This window comes from Panthera tigris, chromosome A1 (assembly GCF_018350195.1).
Source record: "Panthera tigris isolate Pti1 chromosome A1, P.tigris_Pti1_mat1.1, whole genome shotgun sequence".
Classification (NCBI taxonomy): Eukaryota; Metazoa; Chordata; class Mammalia; order Carnivora; family Felidae; genus Panthera; species Panthera tigris.
In genome coordinates this window covers 192,483,574-192,508,386 of record NC_056660.1, presented here as the reverse complement: position 1 = coordinate 192,508,386, position 24,813 = coordinate 192,483,574, and the positions used below count along the sequence as shown (strand labels likewise).

The 24,813-nt window shown below is 43.1% G+C and overlaps 1 protein-coding gene across 4 annotated transcripts in view; it reads left to right on the top strand.

The window, feature by feature from the left end:
• The window catches only part of GRIA1 (glutamate ionotropic receptor AMPA type subunit 1), a 301,502-nt gene that overhangs the window by 199,010 nt on the left and 77,679 nt on the right, over positions 1-24,813 (top strand). For all 4 annotated transcript variants that reach the window (XM_042960060.1, XM_042960057.1, XM_015535468.2 and 1 more), the window contains 3 exons: positions 9,664-9,774; positions 10,486-10,692; positions 17,034-17,404. In XM_042960060.1, the coding sequence (XP_042815994.1) occupies positions 9,664-9,774; positions 10,486-10,692; positions 17,034-17,404 (689 nt within the window). The remainder of the gene's footprint in view (positions 1-9,663; positions 9,775-10,485; positions 10,693-17,033; positions 17,405-24,813) is intronic.

Genomic DNA, 24,813 nt, shown 5'->3' with positions numbered 1-24,813 from the left:
GTGACGTCACCAGGACACCAGTACACCGTCTCCTGTTGCAGTGCATTCACATACATCCCATACTTCTTCCTAGATTGTGAACACTTTGAGGACCCAGAACCCATTTCCCACCTTCTACTGGGCACACTTCAGGAATCAGCTACAGTAGGCCCACTACCTGTGTTAACTTTCAGCAGTTGCCAAACAGGGCTCTCTATCTGGTTCTGAGCATAGCCACTAGGAGCATAACCACTTTTCAGCAAACCTTTGGCATGGTGATTGCACAAGGGCGTTGTCCTTGGGGACAAAATTTACTGCAAGGGATGCCCATCCAAAAATAGTCTAAGTCTGAGTTCATTTCTGTTATCCCCTGTTCTACAAACTCCCATGCTGGAAAAGACATCTGCTAGGTGACTTAACTCTTACAATCCTCAATCTCCACATCTATAAAATGGAGACATATCATGTATGCCTTGGCACCTGATCATTGTTCAGTGAGTGGTTACTAACAGGTATGGCAAATGTCAGGAGCTGTTATGTGACTAAAGTCTACAAGCCCTGAGATGACTTATTTATCTTTTTCAAAGTATTTTTTTTTCTTTAGTGTGGTTGTGAAGAATATCAGCCTTCATGATATATAGCTCCCCTTTCCTAGATGGATAAACTGAGGCAGGCCAGCCCGGTAGGCCACCTAAGGTCCCACAGTGAGTTATAATGAAACGGGCCCCATGACTCTCCAGGCCACACTCATCTTGCTGCAGCAGCTGCCACAGCTGAATGGCTCCAGAACACAACTGGAACATTTCCAATGACTGCGGAGGAGTGAGGAGCTCAGAGTATTTTGCTGCCCTTAGAAGGGACACCAGTTACGTGACCTCCTCCCCAGCCCTTCTTCCTTTCAGATGCAGAGAAGAAGGGGCAGTGTCACCCCTGCATGGTACATGAAAACATAAAAGCAGTTCTTTTGGGTAAGGACTTGGGCAGGCAAGAAGTTTGCTCCTACACAGAACATTGTTGACCATGGACCTGGGCTCTTGCTTAGAATCCTCAGAATGGCCTACTGCCCTCAGGGCGGAAAAATACTATCTCCTGTGGACGAAATTGGCACATGCATACTACCTATGAGCAGTTGCGTGTTTGTCAAAATTAAAACATGGGTGTTTATCTAGTTCTTTTCCCTGCAGTGTAGTGGGGTGGTTGAAAATAAAGCCAGATTCTTCCCTGCCCATTAGCAGCAGGCTAGGTATATTGGGGACATAGTGGTAATGAGATAAGGATGAAGAGAAGGCAGAGGCTTCTACCCCAGCCTGGTCATCGCCCAGCAGGGTGGCTTTAACTTCTCTGGGTCTTTAAAATGAGTGAGAGGTGCTGGGCTGTGCAAACCTCAGTTCCTCTCAGCACTGACACCCTGGACGCCGATGCATGTGATAGCATCCCTGTGAAGCTTATGCCTCCAGTCAAGTTGTCCCTCTCTGGGCTGGGCTTTGACTCCCTCAGGGCAGGTGGGGTTAGGGACCCTCTTCAATGGATGAAACGCCCATCAGTGGGAACTTCCCCAATCACTACCCCCGGGAACACGGGTCTCAGTCCTTCATGTTGACCTTAAACCCACCAGAGACTGTGGGAAGCCTCCTTGTCTCCTCCGAATTTGCACGACATCAAGAGCTCTCCTCAGGAGAGGACGCATCATAGCAAGATTGGCAGTTCTCACACTTGAGCAAGTAGAAGAATTACCTGGAGGCCTTGTTAAAAATAGAGATTCCTGGGTTCCCCAAAGCTGGACATTCTGCTTTAAGAGAACAGAGATGAGTCTCGGGAGTCTGCACATTTAAAAAGCCAGCTTCCCGAGTGGAGAGGCTCCCAGTGCTCTAGGTGGTTTGGTGAGAAACACAGGCAGAATGGTTATGAGCTTGGGCTTTGGAGGCAGACAGGCCAGGATTTAAGTCCCTGCTTTCTTCTTCAGTAGGCACGTGACCTAGAACAAGTTACTTAGCCTCCCTGGACCTCAGTTACATCATCTCCAAAAGGGGGATAATATCCTGTACCGCACAGGGTCACTGTCAGAATTAAATGCAACGGTGCCTCCTACCTCCACAGCTTGTAGTGAGGGATTCAGAAAAGCAGCTCCTGGCATGTAATCGACATCCAGCACATGCTTTGTTTGTTTGTTTAAACTCCCTTCTTTAGGCCACAGGGGTTTTTTTTGTTTTTTGTTTTTTGTTTGTTTGTTTTTTTTTTTTTTTGGTCAGCCTTGAGTTTGAGTGAATCAGGCTGTACAAGCCTATGGAATGGATAAATCACCAAACAGAAAGAACAGAGTAACCTTAAAATCCACCAGCAAATGGCTGTGCTTTATTGTTTCAGATCCCAAGGCTGTTTTCCAGCTTACTTCCCCAAGACTAAATTCTTGCTTAGACTGTGGGCTCAAGCATCCTTTGTTTACAGGGAATCTGACTTGGAGAAAATCAATTCCTCTACATCTGTGGCTTCAGGCCTTTTACTCAATCAGCCTCCTAGCAAAGTAATTCCTCAGATTTAAGAGTGACCTAGTTGTGCTTGTTTCAGTAAACATTACGTGGCCTTACCTGATATATGTAATAAAGAGGAGCTGCTGTTGCTTGATTTGGGGCCTCAGGGACACTCTCCTGATCTTTTGGCCTATATCCTTGGCACTGATGTGCCAACAGATACCCTCTAGGTATCTGGGTCCAATCTGACATCCCAGTGAAATGTGCACACTTCCAAGCATCCGTGCATCATACATTTAGCAGCATAGATGCCAGATTTGGCGTTGGCTCTGCTAAAGCTAAATCCTCAGGAAATCTTGTTCACCAGGGGGTACCGATGTAGAGATCTCTATCTGAGATCTAAAATACCTCATCAGATCCAGGTTGGATCACAAATTCTGATAAATGACTGCCAAGGGAGAAGTGTAGGGAAAATTCTCCAAGGTCTTTCATCAAGGGACCAGCATTGTGAATTTTAACCATCTTTCCCATCATCATTGGCCCTCTGTCTAGCTTCTGACCTGATTGCAGGCGTCTACTTCTCATTGCAACTTGACTTGAGTCCCCCTGCCCTGCCTTGCCTTATCCTGCCCTGCCCTGAGTTTCTTATCCTGGATTCTGACCCTCTGAGTAACTAGAAAGGAAAGCATGGGCAGGAAAGCAAACTAAAAGTGACACAAAGTCCTGCTGATGTCAGAAGTAATCTAAAGTCCCAAAGAATTCACAGCCTTCCATTCCATATGATCTTCAGAAGTTTTTCTGTAAATCCTTGCTCCCCAACTTTGGACGTGCCAAATCCTCTTATAGCTCTAAGACATTGCTCTAACCCAACCACCTCTGTTTCCACTGCTGACCCTAGAGCCCAAGCCACCCCCACGCCATCCTGGATGCATATGGGAGCCTCCTTACCTATTACCTAGTTCCACTATCTACATCCTTGCCCTTCTGTAAGGTCAATATGCATCAGGTTCTATTGTTTCTCTGCCTACAACTTTCCCTTGGCTTCCTGTTGCAGGGAAATATAACTCCTTCCCTTGACCTTCAGGAAATAGAGGCTGCTTCCCTCTGGCATGAGCTCTTGCTCCTCTGTCGCTAGCTCATCACTGCACAGCTGCACTGACATCGTTCCATCCCTTTACCTGATGTTCTCTATCATTGCAGTTTTGTGTGCTCTCTCTCCCTGTGGTTCAGGTCTCTGCTCAAGTGAAGTCACTTTGGAGAGGCTGTCCTTGACCAAGTTATCTAAAGTGGCCCCCACCATCTGGCACAATCCCATTATCCCATTCTATTTTTTTTTCTTAATGCTTAACCCTTCTGATCTATTCTTGTTGGCTTAGTGATCTAGATTGGGGTTGGCGGACTTCAGCCTGCAAGGCAAATTCATCCCACTGCCTGCTTTTGTACAGCCCATGAGCTAGTAGTTTTTTTTTTTACATTTTTAAATGGTTGAAACAAATCAAAAGACAACTATTTCATCATATGTGAAAATTTCCCAAAATACAATTTCAGTATCCATAAATGAAGTTTCTTTGGAACATAGCCACGTTCATTTGTTTAGATATTGTCTGTGGCTGCTTCTGCACTACAACAGCAGAGATGGGTACTTAGAAAAGAGACTGTGTGACCCACAAAGCCTAAAACATTTACTCTCTGGTTCTTTCCAGATAAAGTTTGCTGACCCCTGGCCTGGGTATATATTGTCTTTCTTCCCCTCTTCTCCACCTTCCTGCCACTAAAATGCCAGCTGTCTAAAATCAGGGACCACAGTTGTGTTATGTATTATACCTTCAACCCCTGCAGTATATTGACACATAGTAAGCACATGCAAATAAATGGCTTTTTATTAAATGAGTAGACAGTTTATTGGATGTTGCTGGGCAACCAGGGTGCATACTATTCTGGCCCATATTTCCATAGATCTGCCAGCAAGTAAGAAAAAAAATGCTGGAAAATTTTAAATAACACTTACAGCAGAATTCAAAGTCATACATAAACATATTAAGTTCAAATTCTTTAAGTAGGTTAGTTAAGAAAACCCTAGGTTCAGTGACAGAGAAACTCTGAATTATTAGCTCTTTAATGCAATAGATGTTTAATTCTCATTCACCTGGTGACCAGTGTTTGGACTGAGGGCTCTGGTTAAGACTCAGGCTTATAGAGGCTCCATTGCCCATTTGCATCATTCTGGCTATCAACATCTAGCTAACAGATGAGGAAGAAAGAAAGCAGAAATTGTGCTAGAGATTTGAGGGAGTCAGACCAAGAGAGATGGGCATCATTTGTGCTGTGTTCTGCTGGCCAGAACCCAATCCTCTGGCCCACCTAGGTGCCCCATGGGCTGGGAAATGTAATTGCTGGCTAGGGAGCTACTTCCTGCCAACACCTCTATGCTAGGGAAAGAGAATAAGAGTCCTTGCTGGTCATCTAGTTGACTTTGCCACAATAGGCAACCTACTTTTAAAAACTGTATTACAATGGATCTCATTTTCGGAGGTCCCCAGGCTGTGCCTTTACAGGCAGCCGAGAGATACAAATGTGTAAATCTGACTTGCTGACTGTGCAAGGTAGATCAGTTGAATTTACTGTTCTATAACTATCTCTTTTTTAGACTTCATTCACTTAAAAAAAGCTAATCTATCATCTAGACTCATTTCCTACATTCAAAGAATCTTTAGAGGCAGATGGAAACAGAAGATCAAAAATTATAACTGGCCCCAGGAGAGGACCTCTCACTGTTAGAATTGTTTAAATCCTCTCCTGAATAATGGGCCCCAGTCTTTACCCAGCCACTAGCTCTGATTTACTTTCAGAGAGAATCAAAGGTCCTGCATATCCTCAGTAGAGAATCAAAGTGCTGTATAATAATCCAACCCATTTCTCCAAGAAAGGGAAATTTGCTCTCATCTCTGAAGTGTAGTGTCTCTTCAAAACTCTTTGTCAACTTTCGTTTCATCGAACTGTGGAGCCAGATTTCTCAACTGCTAGCTTATGTGAGGTGCAGGCCGGGTTTTGGCATCACCCCACTCTTTTGACTGGCAATATTGTTTTATTTCCCTACAAAAGGGTCAGACATCAAATAAACTTGTTTATGACACTTAGCTATTCCTCTAGCTTTTGATATCAAGGAAGCTGTATATAAACCAAGCTATGCAGTAACTTTTATAGATCCCAATTTAACAACTAATGCCACAATACTAGCTTTGAAGGACCACTATCTTGAGAAATTAAAGTCTCTTTCTAAGTAGTATAAATCTGGCCTACAACAGATTTATCTTGCTTTTTCCCCCATCCTTTATCAAAATAACTTGGGATTTTAGAGCAATGTCTTGTGGTTTGCGGCACACTTATCCTAGGGCATTCTGCATGTAAGGAGGGTTACTTTGCCAAATGAATTTGAGAAATGCTCTAAAATAATACACTTTTTCTTTAGAGATTGATAATTTCAATAGTAAATTGATACTGAAATGTCTTATACTATAGAAGCCTGCTAGCCTTCAACTAGGCATTACCCTTAGACTAGGCATTAATATGAGCCACATACAGCTCTCATTGTTGTCCATGCATTAACTCCTTCCATCCTCACAGCAAACCTCAAGAGACAGATACTCCTGATGTATCCATTCCACAGAGCAAGAACCGAGGCCCACTGAGGTCAGGTAACTGGCCAAAGATTAGTAATTAGGGAAGTCTACCTTTTTTTTATGTTTATTTATTTTTGAGAGAAAGAGCACGTGCACATGCACGAGCAGGGGAAGGGCAGAGACAGAGAGAGACAGAAGATCTGAAGCAGGTTCCATGTTGATAGCAGCAAGCCCGACCTGGGGCTCGAACCCACGAACCATGAGATCACGACCTTAGCTGAAGTCAGAAGCTCAACCGACCAAGCCACCCAGGCACCCCAGGAAAGCCCACCTTTTAAACCAGGTCTGTCTATATCAGAGAGTAATCTCTTGACTATCAAGCCCCCACTTAAAAAAAATAATATGTAATAATACACTGTAGATTTTAGATTTTGCACATCAGAGAAGGCAACTTGCTCTGTACTGATGGTTTCATTAGAAGGAGCTAAACCTGTGCCTGATTGTGAAGAGGAAAGTAAAAGGGAAGAAAGGAAGGGAATGAGGGGAAGAAGGAAAAGAAAGAGAAAGGGAAAGCGTCATCTGTGGGGGGAAAATGGCATTTGTCAGACCTGCTCCTGAGTTAGTATTGATTACATTAAATAACCTAACCTTTGAGGTCATGCCCTGGCTCCTATGCCCTGCCACGAATCTGCTATATAATCTCTATATTTATAAATTAGATCATTTGATTTCCCCAAGGCTCAGTTATCTCCTTTATAAAACAGAGAAAACAATCCCACACCTGTCTTGTGCTGTTTGCTAAAGAGTTAAATGTTGTGAAAGTACTTTGGAAATCTTTTGAAAACTTGCATCATGATATACTACATTAGTGGCTTTAAACATTTTCAACCAGAGGGCTCCTTGTAAAAGTGAACTCTTAAAGGGATCCCAATATGTGAAAGAGATAAAAAGCAGAACTGAGTGTTTTGAAGGAGAGATGGGGCACCCAGAGCTGTCTCCCATTTTCTGACCCCTCACCCACCTCCTAGGAAAGTGGCATGGAAAGTCCCCACAGGTGCTCCAGGGTTCCAGCGCCCTGGCCTAGCAAAGTGAGGGAGTCAAGACTGCATCCTGGTTTTGTGCCTGTCCCCTCATCCCTCTCTGTAAAAGAAAGGGGTTGGAAGAAGTGATTCTTCAAGCCTCTTCCACCTCTGACATTCTGGAAATCTAAGTTTCTGGTTCTTGTGTCATTTAGGGAGAAATGTCTCCTTCTGTGCTGACTAAAAGTGCCTAACACAGGCAGTATTGAGCACAGGCCTGCACCAAGGGTAGATCTTGACCCGATGCCCTGAGAGACAAGCCTCTGGACTGTCTTAGCACCCAGTAGGGTCCACTGTCTCCTTGTTGGAAGCACATCTTCTCTTAACAAACATTTCCTGAGCTGCTTCTTATGGAAGAATATGCCATGCTAAGTAAATCATTCTAGAAGGAATAGACCTCTGGCTTTGTCCATCAGGAACCCACAGAACTGTGGAGAGATGGCGACAGACATACAAACAGCCAGACCACAGGGCCAGTGGGGACCTACCTGAGGCACTCAAGGGCCAGCTAGCAGCTTACTGGCCCTGCAGTCAACCTTCCTGGCTCAGATCCTGGCTCCATGACTTGACTGTGACCTTGGAAAAGTTGCCTCACTTCTCCACATCTCAGTTGCTTCACATTTAAAATGGGGGTGATAATTAAGTACCCACTTCATAGATTTTTGTGAGGATGGAAGAAGTTAAAACATAAAAAAAAAAAAGAAAAGAAAAAAACCACTTAGAAGAAGAGTGGCTGAAACCCAGTAAGCGCTCAATAAATGTTAATTAAAATGATTACATGTTATCATGGAAGCCAAGTCCCCTCTTAGCAACAAATGCAGAGCCAATTTCCAGCTGCATCACCTTGGGCAGGTTACAGACACCTCTAATCCAAATGAAATGGCACAAAAACTTAGAAACACTTAGCATCTGACAATAGCAAGAACATAATCAGCATTGGCAATTATCGTTGTTGTTAACAGCAGTGAGATCACAGAGAGAATGGCTTTTTTCCAACGAAACTGGGGAAGGCATCAAGGAGACAGTGCTGTTTGAGTTGACCCCTGGCACAGGCCTCAGCTGTGTGAGCCTGGTCTGAGTTCTGGCTGGTGGGAGGCCTGCTCTTTCCTCTGCAAATGCACTTCCAGTTCTCTTTCTCACCCTCCATCTACAGCCAAAAGAAGAACCACAGAACAAAACACAATGTCTAAAGATAGAGAGAGACAGGACAGAGGTGTGTGTTTGTGTGTGTATGTGTATTAGCCATGCCATTCTGCTCTTCCCAAACCTTCCATGACTTCCTGTTACCTTCAGGATAAAGTCTATATTGTTTAGCCTGGCATTCAAATCCAGGTGTCTCCTGGGGCGCCTGGGTGGTTCAGTGGTTTGAGCATCTGCCTCTTGATTTTGGCTCAGGTCATAATCTCGCAGTTCATGAGATTGAGCTCTCCATCTGGCTCCACACTGACAGCATGGAGCTGCTTGGGAATCTCCCTCTCTCTCTCTCTCTCTCTCTCTCTCTCTTTCTCTCCTCTCCCAAAATTAAAAAAAAAAAAAAAATCCATCTTCTATCACTTGCGCACTGCCCTGTTAGGCTAACCCTATCTTCCACCTAGAAGCCATTGAACTTACATATCTGGGAAGATTCCTGCCTTTACATCTTGGCACATGTTCATGGTCTCTCCAACCTGAAAGGATTGGGCTCAAACTGTCCATCCTTTATGACCTTGTGTGTTTCATGTGTCATGTCTTCCCAAGTAGACTGGGGAACTTCTCAGAGCAAGGACTACCTCTTAGACTTTTTGTATCTCTCTCAACCTCCCACACAATACTACCAGTGTTTTAGCTCAGAGCCTTGCACACGATAGGGATCCAATAAATATTAGCTGAAAGATCTTGGAAAATGAGCCAGTATAAATAACCCATTAATTTAAAAAAATAATAATGTTTTCAGCCAATAATTTTAGGCACTAATATATACTCAGTATTATAATATTTCATAATTGGAAATAAGAGAAATAAATGATAAAGCATAAAATAACAATCACCTAGGAAGTTAAATCTAGATGGAAAAAATACAGGTAAATATAAAAATAAAGCAAAAGGAATTTAATGTTTAAATCGTATGATTCCAACTGCCATTCAGAATGAGCTCAGGAAGAGAAGGGTTAATAGAAATAAAGAAAAGGGGGTTTGAGCTTGTGAACAACTGCAAGGAATTTAGTTTCCACAGCCATGGCTTGCATTGTACAAAATATTCTAGCTGTATTAAGAGTTAAACCCGCCCCCTCTTCGCAGGGGCAATTTCTAGGCTTAGCCCATCATGGTGAGGATGTTCAAGGGGGAGGACCTGGATGGAGAGCATTTTACCTCTTGTTATTTTTATCTACCAATGCTTTAGAGCCTGGTGTGTCCAATATTGTATGATATGATGCCTAGATCCTTGCTTTTTTGTCTGGTGTTGGCTGGGTGGTCCACAGTAGGCCAGTCCTGAGGAGCCTGTCTCATCTCATGTCACCACCTTCCTCTCCTTAACAGATCGGTTACTGGAATGAAGATGATAAGTTTGTCCCTGCAGCCACCGATGCTCAAGCTGGGGGGGACAATTCAAGTGTCCAGAATAGAACATACATCGTTACTACAATCCTAGTGAGTACTCAGTCCTTCATTGAGGTTATCTAGATGTAAGCTAGACCAACACAAAGGTTTTCCCCAGGAGCATAAGCTGGTTGTTCTTCTTGCCGAAACCATGCTATAGGTAGAAAGAGGGAGTAGAAAAAGGAGTTTCCTAGAAATTAGAGATGCTGTTTTCACTCTGGTTCTGCTATGATTTCATTTTGTATACTGGGATAAGTCACTTACCCTCCTTTGAGCCATAGTTTACCCATATATATGACATAATGGTGAGACTAAATTATGGTGGTTCTCAGACTGTACACTCCTTCAGTAGAAGCCATTTTCTAAGAAAGTCTCCTAAAAGCCAGCACTTTAGCTACTTTATATCCACTGAACTGCTGTGATTTTCAGTGATTGCCTGTGAGAAAGCTGGAGACTGTTTAGGGCCTACTATCCCAACATAGTGCCCTAGAGGCACCTCCAAAAAATACAAAAGCTCCTGGAACATAATTTAAAAGGGTGAGCTCCACATGTGAATTATGCAATATTCTTATTTTAAGAGTTTACTTTCTTAGCCCAAGAAGTTTTGTAATGGAGGGAGCAGAAATGCAGGAAGTAGGTTTAGGGACTTAGAGAGACCAAAGTCAACCAACGTTGTTGACATCTTCCCCTGCCATGCCAAAGTCCTCCTTACCTATGAGTGGACCCACAACCCACATTCTTTCTCCCCCATTTTTCTACCAGGAAGATCCGTATGTGATGCTCAAGAAGAATGCCAACCAGTTTGAGGGCAATGACCGCTATGAGGGCTACTGTGTAGAGCTGGCAGCAGAGATTGCCAAACATGTGGGCTACTCCTACCGTCTTGAGATTGTCAGCGATGGAAAATATGGAGCCCGTGACCCTGACACCAAGGCTTGGAATGGCATGGTGGGAGAGCTGGTCTATGGAGTAAGTTCTCCACAGGGTGGGGGATTGGAGGACAGGGAGAGAGTTTGACAGAAAATAATTTGGTGGTTGGCTGGCCCCGTCCACAGATGACTATTGGACCCCCTAACTTAGTATAGTTGCTGCCAAAAAGATGAGGTGTTCAAAATCCAATATCTTGAGACATTCTTTGTTCAAGGCTACTTACTGGTCCCGGCTTTCTCAGTTCAGTCTTGTGACTGCAGTTGATCATGATCTAACACAGGCAATACTGAGATTCAGAATGAGTTTTCCTGAGGCAGACCGCTGAGTTGCCACTCCCCTGCTCAAAATCATTTATGGCCCCTCCATATAAACTTCTTCCCTGGTGCCAGATGCACCCTGGATTCAACCTAACTTTCTAGTCACTCACCCCAATATTACCTTTCCGATACCATCCACTTCAGCAAGACCACCCCTGAGTCACTCTGTTCTCTAGAGTGCTCCCTTCCATTAAGTACCCCCAAACTCCTGTCCCTTCTCCAAAAATCTGTATCAAATATTGCTTTTTCCAAGGTGTCATTTCTTTCTCCCCATAACAGGTATTAACTCTCCTTTCTAAGTGCTCTTGCCTTCCCCTGCAGGATTTAGTTTCTGTTTCTGTTGTGGCTTACCTTGCCTTGTATAATAGTTTTCTGTGTAATAGGAGTAGGTCTCTCTGTCTTTATATCACTCACTGCACTTGAAATAACACCATGCACGATTGCTATAAAATCTTCAATAAGTTGAAGCATTTCTGAGAAGCCACTGAATGTCTGAATTGCTTTAAGTATTTAAGGAATCACTGAGAAGTAAAAGATCTGATCCCTGTCCCCAAGGATCTTAACATTTTATGGGGTAGAAAATACAGAGAGAGAGTAGTAAAAGATAGTATGGTTCAAGGATCAGGCAAGAGGCTAACATGAGTTTGTCTAGCCATCAAGAAAGATATGGAAACTGAAAATTGCCCATGTTCAAATAGAAAGAAAGGCAGCCCAGGAATTTCTAAAGTATAAACAATAGACTGGTGATGGAAATAAGAGAGGTGTAAGGAGAGTGCGAAAACATTGGTCATCGGGGTGCCTGGATGGCTCATTCAGTTAAGCCTCTGACTCTTGATTTCAGCTCAGGTCATGATCTCATGGTCTGTAGATTCAAGCCCCGCATCAGGATCTGTGCTGACAGCATGGAGCCTACTTGGGATTCTCTCTCTCCCTCTCTGCCCCTCCCCTGTTCGTTCTCTCTCTCTCTCTCTCTCTCTGTCTCTCTCTCTCTCTCTCTCTCTCTGTCTCTCTCTCTCTCTGTCTCTAAATAAATTAAAAAAGAAAAGAAAGAAAACAGTGGTCATTTGTGTAGAGGGCTTGGATTGAGCAGTCAGGGCTATGGTTGAGTAATAAGTGACAAGGGGAAGAGTGGGTTGATTCAGTGGGTACTGGGAGATGATGAAGATACTTGAGTAGAGAAACAACAAATGTAATGTAAGAAGTCAGCCACTACTTGCGGGAAAGGGACCACCACAGCTTTACTCACAGAAACTGAAGATTATAGGCAGGGTCTCTGAGCAGAAGCATATACTAAGTCACAGGTTGATGTTGAGTTCTGGCCAGGATGAAGCAACCATTTAGGTTAAATTCCATTCTCCAATATCAAGGCAATAGGACTCATGATGGCCATGGGAGTCATACAAAGGGAACTCAAAAAAGAGATGAAATAAGGAAAATCTTCCATAGGAAAGTGGCTTTCAAGATGACCTAATAAGATGGTTAATGAGTTGAGGAGTGGAATGTACTTCTACTCTTTCTCCTCCCTCTACTTCTCTCACTCTGGGAAGCTCCACTGATGACAGAGAGCTGGACGGTTAACGCTGCATCTGGAGGCTGGTTTCCATGGGAACCTCCACTAGCATTCATCTTCGACCTCACCCCATGGACCACAGTTCCCTTAGCAAAAGGCCTGTGATCCTGGCAGAACAATGGTATGATCATCCTGAGGTCAAGCTTCCCAATAGCCAACAGTCAGTGGTGGGTCACTGGCTCATCAGTAAGAAACCAGAGTTACCTCTGATGCCCCAGGGCCAGCCCTTTCCCATCCATCCCCTCTCCTCCATCAGGCCTGTCCCTCTGTGCTCTATAAACTGTGTTCTCAAGACTCCATGATGGGCCCAATTCAACATCCTCCCTTGAGTTTTGGTCTGGCTTTCTTTTTCTGTACCCCTGAGGAAGAATAGAGGAGTTTGAGGAACTATCTGTCAGCCACAAATAACCAGAAGGTCAGACAAAACTCATTTGGAGGCTCCCAAATTGATTCTTTCTGTGCCTTTTAAATGGTTAAGCCAATCAAGGTCTCTTTCATCTTCTTTTCCTCCACGTTGTTCTTTTTTTTATGTGAAATTTATTGTCAAATTGGTTTCCATACAACACCAAGTGCTCATCCCAACAGATGCCCTCCTCAATACCCATCACCCACCCCCCGTCAACCCTCAGTTTGTTCTCAGTTTTTAAGAGTCTCTTATGTTGTTCCACCTTGTTCTTATCAAAACCTGTAGTAGTAACATTTCCACAGGTAGTATGTGCCCGGTGCCATGCTAAATATTTGACCCACATTATTTCATTTCCTCCTCCTAACAACCCCATAAGACAGATACAATTATTTTCCACATTTCATAGATAAGGACACTGAGGCCCAGTGGGGGGGGGGGGGGGAGGGCGGGTATGTAATTTGGCAAAGGACAGCTAGTAAAAGCAGAGTTGTGACATGCAGCCTGGCTTTTGAACTCCAAGCCATCTGAGCACTGGACTGTAAGGCTACTGTTCACTGGCGATGGGCATAGCAATAGTGTCTGCATTCTCAGATGCCACATGCTACAAATGAAGTTTCTGCTTCTTGCATGGATTTGGCTTTGTGCTTGATTCACAGGTGGCTTCCCTGCCTGTCCTTTGTCTTGGTGGAGCAGAACGAGAGTGAACTTTGACGGCAGGCACCTGCAAGTTACTGAACCGCTGTAAAACAGGGAAAGTGAATCCCGTATCCCCGGGCTGGGGTGGGGAGTTTACGTACACAGTGCCTGGCTCAGAGTAGCTCTCCAACCTTAATGGTTTTCTTCACATTTCGCCTTTACCTACAACATCAAAACTGTTTACTGTCTCCCCAGGATTGTTTCTAGACATCACATATTTTGTTTGGGGCTCGCCTAGGTCAGTGGTTCTCAAAGTGTGATGTCTGGACCAGTAGAATCAACATCATTGGGGAACTTATTAGAAATGCACATTCTCGGACACCTGGGTGGCTCAGTCAATTAAGCATCTGACTTTGGCTCAGGTCACGATCTCATGGTTCATGGGTTCAAGCCCCGTGTCAGGCTCTGTGCTGACAGCTCAGAGCGTCGGAGCCTGCTTTAGATTCTGTGTTTCCCTCTCTGCCCTCCCCAGCTCATGCTATTGTCTCTGTTTCCCCCCAAAATAAATAAATATTAAAAAAAAAAAGCAATGCAAATTCTCAGGTATCACGCCGAGATCCAGAAACTCTGCCACCTGCATTTTTAAAAGCCCTCTAGGTGATTCTGACGTATGCTTAATTTTGGAAGCTACTATCCTAATGTCAATTTAAGTAAATAATTTTGAGGATCTGTGGAATGCTTACACTTCACAGTATTCTCACATATTTGAATTCTTTTGATCCTCACAAAACCATCCTATCAAATAGGTAAAGCAAAAAATTATTACGCCTTTTTTTTTTTTTTTTTTTTTTTTTTTTTTTTTTTTTTTTTTTTTTTTTTTTTTAGCGAGGGATTTGATATTCCAAAAGACAACAGTTTCACTTAAGGCCACATGGTCAGCAAGTCACCAGCAGAGCAGCCAGGTCTAACTTTCCCAGGTAAGCTCTGCCTTTGACCAATCCTGCAGAGCGCCACTAACAACCTCAGGTGCTGGAAATCACCTCTTAAGACCTCTCAGTCAATGTCAGACAAACCGAAACACTGCAGCTTTGCACAAATCACCTTCCCTCTCTGGACCTGAGTTTTTCTCTATAAAGTAAGGTCATTGAATGTGGCATCTCCCACTGTGTATGTCTCCTACACAGATGGGTCTCTTTTGATGCTCAGGGATCCACGGCCAGATAATTTTAGAAGTATTACATCTACTTACCTCTCTTGGAAGTTCTCAGTGCATAGTGATCTTCTAAAGGTTCTGAGGAGTCTCGCCCCACCTGTTTAAGTTCATATTTCCTAGATTCATGTTTCCTAATTTTCACACTGTTTTTATGTTACACTTATTAACATCCTTTCAGAAATAATGTTCTATGAAACAAATCTTGGAATTGCTGAATGAACTAAGCATTATGATGATATGCTTCTGTGATTTTTCCAGTCCACAGTCCCTTTCATTAACTCACTTCAGGAGGCATCAAACGAATCCATTCAATTCCTGTTACCACCTTCAAAGCTGGTCTTCATTCACCTCCCTTTTGGGTAACATGTAGTAGTCCCTCTAAGTCATTTCCATTACTTTTCTCCTCCTTTCCTTTTCTATCTATATTAGGGTACAGACAAAAGAGTAGGTATCTTCTCCCTTGCACTTGCTTGTAAGTATTTGCAAAATAATAATAATAATAATAATAATAATAATAAAAGATTTATGCAGTGACTATTAGAAAAAAAAAAGCAGAATTACTATCAAATTCACATTGCTTTATGGAAAGTTTCTTTCCCTGGGTGAGATCTTAAGTCATTCTGAAGCCAGGGTTTTTATTCCACTTGAAGCACCTTCTCAAAAACCCCAGCCAATGACAGTAATCAGCCAAAATCTTCTCTATGCAACACCAGTCGGCAGCTAAGTGGGGCACTCATCTGCACACATCTGTCACCAGTTTCACATCTGGACTGTTGTGCATCATGAGAGAAAGCCATCCACCTGGAACAGACTTGCACAGATGTGTCTCTCATTTCAAAAATGAGTTTTGTGGCACCTGTCCATGGAACCTTCTTGGGTTTCCAGGATCTCTTGATCTCAAGCCAACAGAGCAGTGGATTTTTATTTGTGTAGATGCCAGTGCTTCTGCCATTAGGGAGAGGGAGGAAGGACCGAAGAGCAAGGATGGTGATTCCACATGCTAGATGCTCAAAGATGAGCATTTCTTGCAACCTTTTTTATGTTTGTCTACATGGATCCGAATTTTAAAAATTGAATTGTTTGTATGTTTCTTAGGCGTCTTCACGAAAAATACTTGTGATGCTTCTTTTCCTCCTCTCTTTAAGGCCTTCACTCACATAATTCCCTCCTTCTGAAATGTGTGCTGTGCCAGAGCAACAAGATCCTACCCCTCTTCAATGCCGAATTTATGTGTCACCTCTTTTATGATGTAGCCCCCGATCTCCTCAGCCAGAATTAATGCCTCTTGTCTCCTGTATCATTGTGTATCTCTTGGCTAGTACATCCAGCCTACCTGGTAGACTGAAAAATTGCGGAGGAGGGGAGGGGTGAGAGGAGGGAAAGGTGGATATGTATACCAACCTCTCTTACTAGTTTGTAATACCCTGAGTGTAGGGACTGTAGCTTACCCTCAGCTTCCAGCCTAGGGCTTGAACATAAAGAAGTGCCCAGTAAGAGTTTATTGAGTTAAATTTGCCTTTACCACACTATTAGCTAGGGATATCTTGGCTGCAGGTAAAAGAAACCCAATCCAAACTGGCTTAGGCAAACAGAAGGGCTGGCTCATGTTCCTGGGAACAAATAGAATATATTAACCCATCTTCCTTGGAGTCTGAGGTAAGCCCTGAATTTAGCATGGCCCAAATGACATTCTGGATCAGTTTCTAAATCTCTCACTCTGACTCTCAGGGCTAATGCTCATTATACGGATTTGAGTCCTATACCATTTTTGAATGAATCATTCTGACCAGGGAAACGAAGTATACCGATGGCCAAACCTGGGTCATGCACTTCACTATGTAACCAGAGTGATTAGCTGATTTGAACTACAAGGACTGAAAGTGGACAGGAGTGGTTCTTCTTGTGGAGGAAGGAGGCATGGCTGCTGGGAAGGCAGAAGCCACAGATATCACAACATCCCCCTTCTAGTAAGGTGAGGAAGATGCCCTAACAGTTAGAACTGTCAAACACTGGGATGATCTCTCCTATAAGATAGTGAGCTGATCATTCGTTTGTCAGAAATATAGACAGTAGGAGGAATTAGACTTCTGAGTTTCTTTTCAACTCGCACATCCTTTAAAATGCAAAAGAATATTCAGTGGAGAAAGAAACAAAAGAACAGAGAGCTGCTGAGCTCAACTGCATTTTTTCTTCTTCTTCTTCTTCTTCCTTTTTTTTTTTTTTTTTTTTTTTTTGCAGAGAGCCGATGTGGCCGTGGCTCCTTTAACTATCACCTTGGTCCGGGAAGAGGTGATAGATTTCTCCAAGCCATTTATGAGTTTGGGGATCTCCATCATGATAAAAAAGCCGCAGAAGTCCAAGCCGGGGGTCTTCTCCTTCCTCGATCCTTTGGCTTATGAAATTTGGATGTGCATTGTCTTTGCCTACATTGGAGTGAGTGTCGTCCTTTTCCTGGTCAGCCGCTTCAGCCCCTATGAATGGCACAGTGAAGAGTTTGAGGAAGGGCGGGACCAGACAACCAGTGACCAATCCAATGAGTTTGGGATATTCAACAGTTTGTGGTTCTCCCTGGGAGCATTCATGCAACAAGGATGTGACATTTCTCCCAGGTCAGTCAGCTCTTCTCAACCCCTTTGCTCAATGCTTATTTTTCTTGGAAAACAAAGCAAATATTGGAAAGTTAAGAGATAGGAATTATTTCCAGACTTCACTGTATTCAGCTTTTCAGCTATGCTTTACAGCCAACTGTCCAGTGCATGCTGTCCATCGGCTGGATGCATCCTGTGTCTGAGCCAGCTCTGTCTGCTATCTGGTTGATGTGCTCCATCAAGAGTAATAGGGATAATCACAAGTCTGATGTTCTGTAGCTGCAAGCAACAGAGAAGGGATGGAGGAGAGTATGGTACAGCTAACATTTAGTAAGCACATACTATATGCTAAGCAAGGGTTTGAGTCCCATACATCCATTATCTCACTGATTCCTCACAGAAGCATAAGGTGGGACTCTTGTTATATCTTCTTTCATAAATGAGGAACCACACAAATGTTGAATATCTTGCTAAGGTTACAGAGCTTGTAGCTAGGTGAGTTGAGATTCAGACCACCATCTTATGCGACTTTCTAAATGATGGAAGGAGAGCACTGAACTATGAGTGGGTTCTAGTACCAGCTATAGCATGCTAGGAATGGCCCTGAGTAGGTCACCTGACCTAGCAGACCTAGGTTTCTTCATTTTTAAGAGAAAAGGGTTCTCTTTTTCTTAGTTCTGAACAGACCTTGGAAATAATCTAGTTCTAACGGTGATGTAAATTTGTTTCTTGTAGTTCGAACATGGGATTTCTCAGAGGTGCCTCAGATAGTGCATTGAGAGTGCTAGGGTGCCCAAATCAGTGAGGCCGCAGCCTCCACATGGAACCACAGTAGGTCCACTTTGTCTGTTTTATACATTAGACTGCAAATATTATTGTTTTTTCAAAAAAATGATTCCTAAGCCAAGAAAGAAAAAAAGGAGGAAGGATGGAAAGGCGGCGGGGGCATAAAAGAAACTTGAAAACTCCCAATCTAGCCCAGTCCTCACATTTATTGACCTCCTGTCTTTGTGTATGATGTTCTTTCAACTACATTCTGGAATGTTCATGTGACAGATCCCCTCCAGTTTATTTGATATACAAGCACTGACTATATTTCCCTTTCCTTTTACAGTTGTTCAGTGTCTATGAACTCCTTTTCCATTAGGCAGTCCCTTGTAGACTACCAAGTTTCTAAAGCATGTGGGGAGACATGACTTAGAACTTGGCTGTCATAAATAGATTTGCACACATTATCACTTTCTGGGGGCAAGTTACATAAATATTAAGGCCTTATAGGCAAGTGCTGGAGGCATCTTAGCCACCTGTCTGTTTTGCATTTGAGTGTCAATGAGAACCAATATTCCTGAGTAGCAAAGGAATAAAATCTTCCTAAGGATCTTCCCTCAGGACTCATTTTGGCTGCTGTATAATTTAGGTAGTCTCATTGTTCACCATTATAATCTTGTTTTTCTTTAAATAAGAAGACAGTTGGGGGGTGGGGTGCGTGGGAGAGGAGGTGTGAGACTGGATGCTTGGCCAATACTGGCAAACACATGGTGAAGAGTAGACAGAACCAAGTAGGGGAAGGACTTGCTTAAAAATAAATCAGGCCAGTAGATAAACAGTGGGAAGAAATGACTCTTAGCTAGTCAGTATAACATAGGGCCATCACAATATGCATATGTCCAAAAAGACCCATGAGCTTGTTTTTCTCCATTATTTCCTTCATCAGTGGGCATCTCACCTTCTAGTGGCACCCAAGTGGTCTGACCTCAGGATATGTTTTCAGAGTCTCCACCCATTCTCCGATTGTCTCAAGTTGGTGGCCCACAAAAGCTAAGCCCTCTGGGAGGCATGTTTGTGTTTGATCCGCACAGAATTTGGTAATGGTTGTGCAAAGCCGAGTGGCAGCCACCCCCTTAGCTGATCCTTGCACACTCCACCGCACTGCAGCCCCCAGGTAACCACCTTCATTCCTTTGTTACTCAGCTGGCCCCTGGGAGAGTATTTGAGTTTGTGACCTCGGGCTGCAAAAGGATTTTCAAACATTGTCTCCAGGTCTTCTAAGGGTTCCACTAGAGTATCTTAGGAACCGACACTGAGGTGAAAATGAGACTATGAAGGACCCATCCCAGCCTCCTTCCTCCCAATCTTTGATAGAACACCTCCACTCTATGCCTGTTTTTTTCACTGGTGAAATGGAACCGTTACCTCCTTAAGTATTGTTATGAGGTTTAAAATAGATTGATATATGTAGGACCCATAATATAATATCCAGGAAGCACTATAAGACAAGGGCCATTTTTTGTTATTTTACTGATTTTATATATTGGGCTTCTACTAAACTTCACTGGAAGAAAGGGTGCTCACACTGATGTGAAAGCCACTGGACTTCTCCCTTCTTGCGAAGTCCAGGGACAAAGCAGAAACAGCCAGTGGTTGATCCCAGAGACCAGCAACACCAGGATTCCTGAGACTTCTTCTCACAGGAACTGGGAGGAAGGATTTGTCATTTTGGATTAAAGAGTCTTACAGACAAAAGGGTAAACATTCCAGAATAAGAAGTAATATCTACTTGAGGTGGACTTTTCCTTATCAGGCCCACCCTGGCCGTTCCCAGAGCTTAGAGGCCTGTAGAAACCCTGAGAGTCAGAGTATACACTACAGTGTATCCTGGAAATACACGCTAAAAAGAAAAGGAATGTACTTCATCTCACTTGGGCCATACAAAAAAGACAAGGACACTTAGACAGTGAGTGATCAGAGCCAGAGACCAAGCAAGCAGCTGCAAACATCAACAGAAGCTTTTATTGTTGCTGTCTATCTATTCCCTGATGAAGTCATACGTGTCATGAGCCTCTGACATGCAAAGTACTGTGTCAGAGACACTCTGGGTGCTGTGGTGGGAAGAACTTTAAGGGGCTTGTTTGCATCAAACATCCTTTCAAACGAGCTTCAACTAGTTACTCTTGCTGTTTACTTAAAGAAAATATCGTAAATCCTCACTAATTTAGAATTTGGAAAACCAAGTGCCATCTGAATTACATGTATGTACATTCATACACAAGTAGCTTTATCTCTTTTAATCTCTTCAAAGTTCATGTTAATGTCTGTCACCCAAAAGCCAACAAAATGTAGATAAATGTGGTTGCCTGCAATTAACACAATAATCTGACCACAGCAATATGAACAGATAGTTATCTTTCTTACGTTATTAGAAAAGCAGAAGTAGTCAGTGGTTCATGGTTCAGTGAAATCAGGATCTGCTGTTTTGTGACTGTCTTGACATTTTCTCATATTCACAAGATGGCTACACCAAGATATTGCGTCTGTGTTCAAACAACAAGAAAGGGAAGGAGTGTTGCCATTTCTGTCTCTTTGGATCAGAAAAACAAAAGCTTAATGGAATACTCCCTACCCCAGCAGCTGATATCTGCTTCTATCTTATTAGTGAGAAAAGTGGCCCTTCCTTCCTAGTGGCAAGCAAGGCCAGTAGAGCAAGAATTTAGGTATTCTAGCCTCTAGAGGGGAACATATGGGGATAGATGTTGGGGGGTCAACCAGCAGCACTGGCCACAGTGCCTGAAGTCAATGTTTTTCTGCACTTATATCATGAATAAATCATCTGTAATTAACATATTCAATGACATATGCCAGTAAATCCTCTTGAAATTCTTTAAAGACTTTTCCCACCTCCCTTTAACATATTTATATGTGAAATTGGTTTTGTGTAAGCCATTTTAATATTCAGAGTTACAATTCAGTTTAGCTGTGATCACACATTATAATTTTTTTCATTAGGCCGATGGTGAGATTAAAATGCTATCCATGAATTGACTTCATAGGCCTGCTTCTTGTGTCCAACGACCTATTTTTAAGAGATCTTTAGATTCATTTTCCCATGGAGAGGAACATTTTGAGAAGAGATATATTAAAGGAGGGAAAAAACTGTCAAAACAGCAAAATTTATCTTTAGTTCCCTCAACCTTCTTTTCTGTACCCTTTTCCCCCTATTTGTGACCAGTGTCATTCATTTATTGGCCATGCATGGCATGCTGCAGTGGGCTGAGGATATGACAATATATATCAATGAGCAGCATGGGGGCTGGAGTGTTTGCTTCAAGGATCTGGCAAGAATAGTGCTGTAAGACAGACATTAAACAGGCAATTGTGAATGTATAAATTGTGATGTGCTATGAATAAAATGACCCTGCTATAGCAATAGATAATAAGGGAAGTAGAATTACAGGGGACTTAAGGAGTTCTGAGAAAGTTTCTCTGAGGAGTTAATAGTTGAGAAAGAGGTAGGCTTGCATAGAACTGAGAAACATACTAGCCATGTGCAAGGGTCTGAGATGGAAAAGAGCTTAATGCTTTCAAAGATGCAAAGAGTACCCAGTGAATGAGAACAGGGGTTTGAGATAACATTAGAGAAGTAGGCAGAGTCAAGATTATGCAGGACCCTGGACTGTAGTATAGATTTGGAGTTTTACTTTCAATACATTGAGAAGACATTGGAGAGTTTTAAGCAAGGCAAGGATTGATTTACATGCTAAAATACCACTCCAGGGAGCTATGAGGAAAATGAATTGGGCAGAGAACAGTCAAGAGTGGAAGCAGAGAAACCAAGCAAGAGGATCTTATGGCTGTCCAGAGGAAATTACAGTGATGGAAATTATGATGGTCAAGGAGATGGATTTGTGGGCTACTTTGAAACTCAAACTGACAGCACTTGCTGATGGACTGGATATATGAGAGTGAGGAAAGGGAAGAGTCCAAGGTGGACCCAAGAGGTAGGGAGCATTTGGAAAACATGGAACCACAGTTCCAAAGACCTTTAGCTTTGGGCAGGATCATTAGGATGATCTGGTTTATCCATCTCATGTTATGCACAAGGAAACTGAGGCCTAAGAGGTGAAAGGGATTTCCTCTGAGGTGACCAAGACAATCCCTTGGGCCTGTTGATGCCCAATCCAGTGCTGCTTACCAGGCAGTCTCAACCCAAGGTTCTATTTATTGCCTGCAAGTGAGCTAAGAAGGAGCCTCTTCAGCTCTTTATTCCTACAGCCCCCACTTACTTATTGGCTTGTCCATGGAGTCAGTACTTTTCTGGGTTCATATGACCTTAGTAAGCAGAACAAGAGAGGTTTAGAAGGTCCTAGAAGAATAGAAGAAAATGGGAAATTATGACTGCGGCTTTCAAAACTCTTTTATTCCTGATCTTAAAATGTATCAGAATGTATGATAATTATCTCCACCTAGTGAAGATAATTAGTCTCAGTGAGAAGTCTCAAGTGGAAGAGTGATGGCACTTTGGAGATCTCCAGGAACCTTATACCACACACACCTCCACCCCAGCTAATCTACTTGTCGGGCCAAGCAACTGATTCACCATGGGAACAGGATAACCAATGAGCAGATCCCAAACTAATAACCAACGACAGTCTGACCTTTGCATTCATACGAAAGTTCCATAGCAACCAATATGCCATGACACTGAGAAGTGATGAGAAATCTACCCCGTGCACCTCCTGTTTTCCCACCTCCCCTCCCAGAGGCAGTCATGCAAATCTCCTTCTCTTGCTCATCTTGTGTCATTTAAGTGTTGCAGGAGGAAGGAAGGGATGCTGAGAGTAGAAACGCGGGGAAGTTGATGGAAGCCACCTGAAATTATAGAATATTTCGCCTTTAGAAAACATAAGCCTCTTGTAGGACACAGATTCATTGTTGCAAGGAAGAATATCACAAGGGCGTGTAGACAGTTATGATGCAAGAAATGTGTGACAGATGCTTTGTGCCTTGGGACTAGGCTTGGGGGTTTCTGCTGGGACCACCTGCATCAGAATCACCTGTCCGTCTCCATTGACCCAGGTGAGGGGATTCTGCAAATGTAGCAGGTGTGATATGCGCAGGGACTGTCTGGGGGTGGCCCCATCCCTGGGGGACTTCAGCTCAGTGCCTCCTTCCCTTTCAACTTTAATCCTCTGCTACCTGGTGGCTAGACCCAGAGCCAGGCTCCAGTGCCCTGCAGTTTCACAGACCATTGAGAAACACAAGAGTAGAACTTTCAGAAGCTCCAAAAGCCACATGGAAGTATTAAAATGAATGCAGTGAAAGGAGGATAAAGGCTTCACTGGATACACAAATGAAAAGCATCGTTTTCTGCATCTTGGCCAGCAATTGTGGCCATCAGTAAGAGGGAAGTCAAATTATGCGCTCTCTCTCTCTCTCTCTCTCTCTCTCTCTCTCTTGTGCTCTGAAAGTCCAAGGTTTGAACAGTTTAACTGAAGGGAGATTAATTTTTTTTCTTCCAAAATCACAATATGCAAATTCTCAGAAAGTGTTTCACTAAGCTGAAAGAGATGGTTAGGGCCATTTATTCACTCATGAAATGTTTATTTAGCACCTATTATGCAACATATTTGGTTCAAAGTGCGATAGGAGATATCACTGAATAAAGCAGACAAAACTCCCGCCCTCCTAGGAGCTTACTGTTTAGTGGGAGGAGGCAAGCAATAAACAAAACACCTGTAAAATGTCATCAACACCCCCATCCCCATTTGATAGGTGAAGATTCTGGTATACAAGGAGGGGAAGGACTTAGGCAAGGTTGCATAAATTGTGAGTGTAAGCTCAAAAACACAAGAATGGAGGTCATCTGTGGACTGTGGTGAACTGGGACATGCATAAGTCAGCTGGAGAAGGCCATTCCCACTCAGTTCTAGACAGTCACTGCCCTGGGAACACTGTACAAATGAAACAAAACATGCCAAGATCCAGCTTGTAGGCCACCAGTTGGAGACCCCTGGAAGAATGGCAAGGAGTATAATGTACCACTGTGTTTTTAATGAATTTAGACACACTTGAAATATTACATTTATGTACTTTTTAAAGGAATTTTCCCTATTCCTCCTCAATTTTTGGTTCCAAGTATAAAATGTGATTGCTATGTTTTTCTCACCTTTCACATGCCTTAGAAAATCCAGGCCATGGATGGGGGGCTGCACTAGAAGAGAGATGGTCCCTATGTCTTGTTAACTAAAAAGGCCTGCCCATGACAATATCTTCCTATGTTCCACATTTTCCTAGAGAAAACTTCCTATTTCCTTTTAAACTTTCTCTGCACATGCAGCATCCGGGACCAGAAGACCCAACTGTTCATTGGAAAAAAGTACAAATTCTACATAGGGAAAAGTAAAAGCATTATGAATTGAAGTGATGGGGAATGTATGCTCGTACTCCTATGAGGAGTCTAGCGGTTTTGAATGTGAGTTAGGTACACCATCCATCTATGGCAAATGAATACTTTTGCCCTAGCTATGTTCAAGGAAGATAGTAGGCGAATTAAGCCCAAGGTACCAAGCAGAAGGTAAATGGTGTCAAGCAGACTAACAGAAATGGCACATCTAGGTGACAACAGTCCTGGTGTGTCTCCAGTGGCTTAGGAG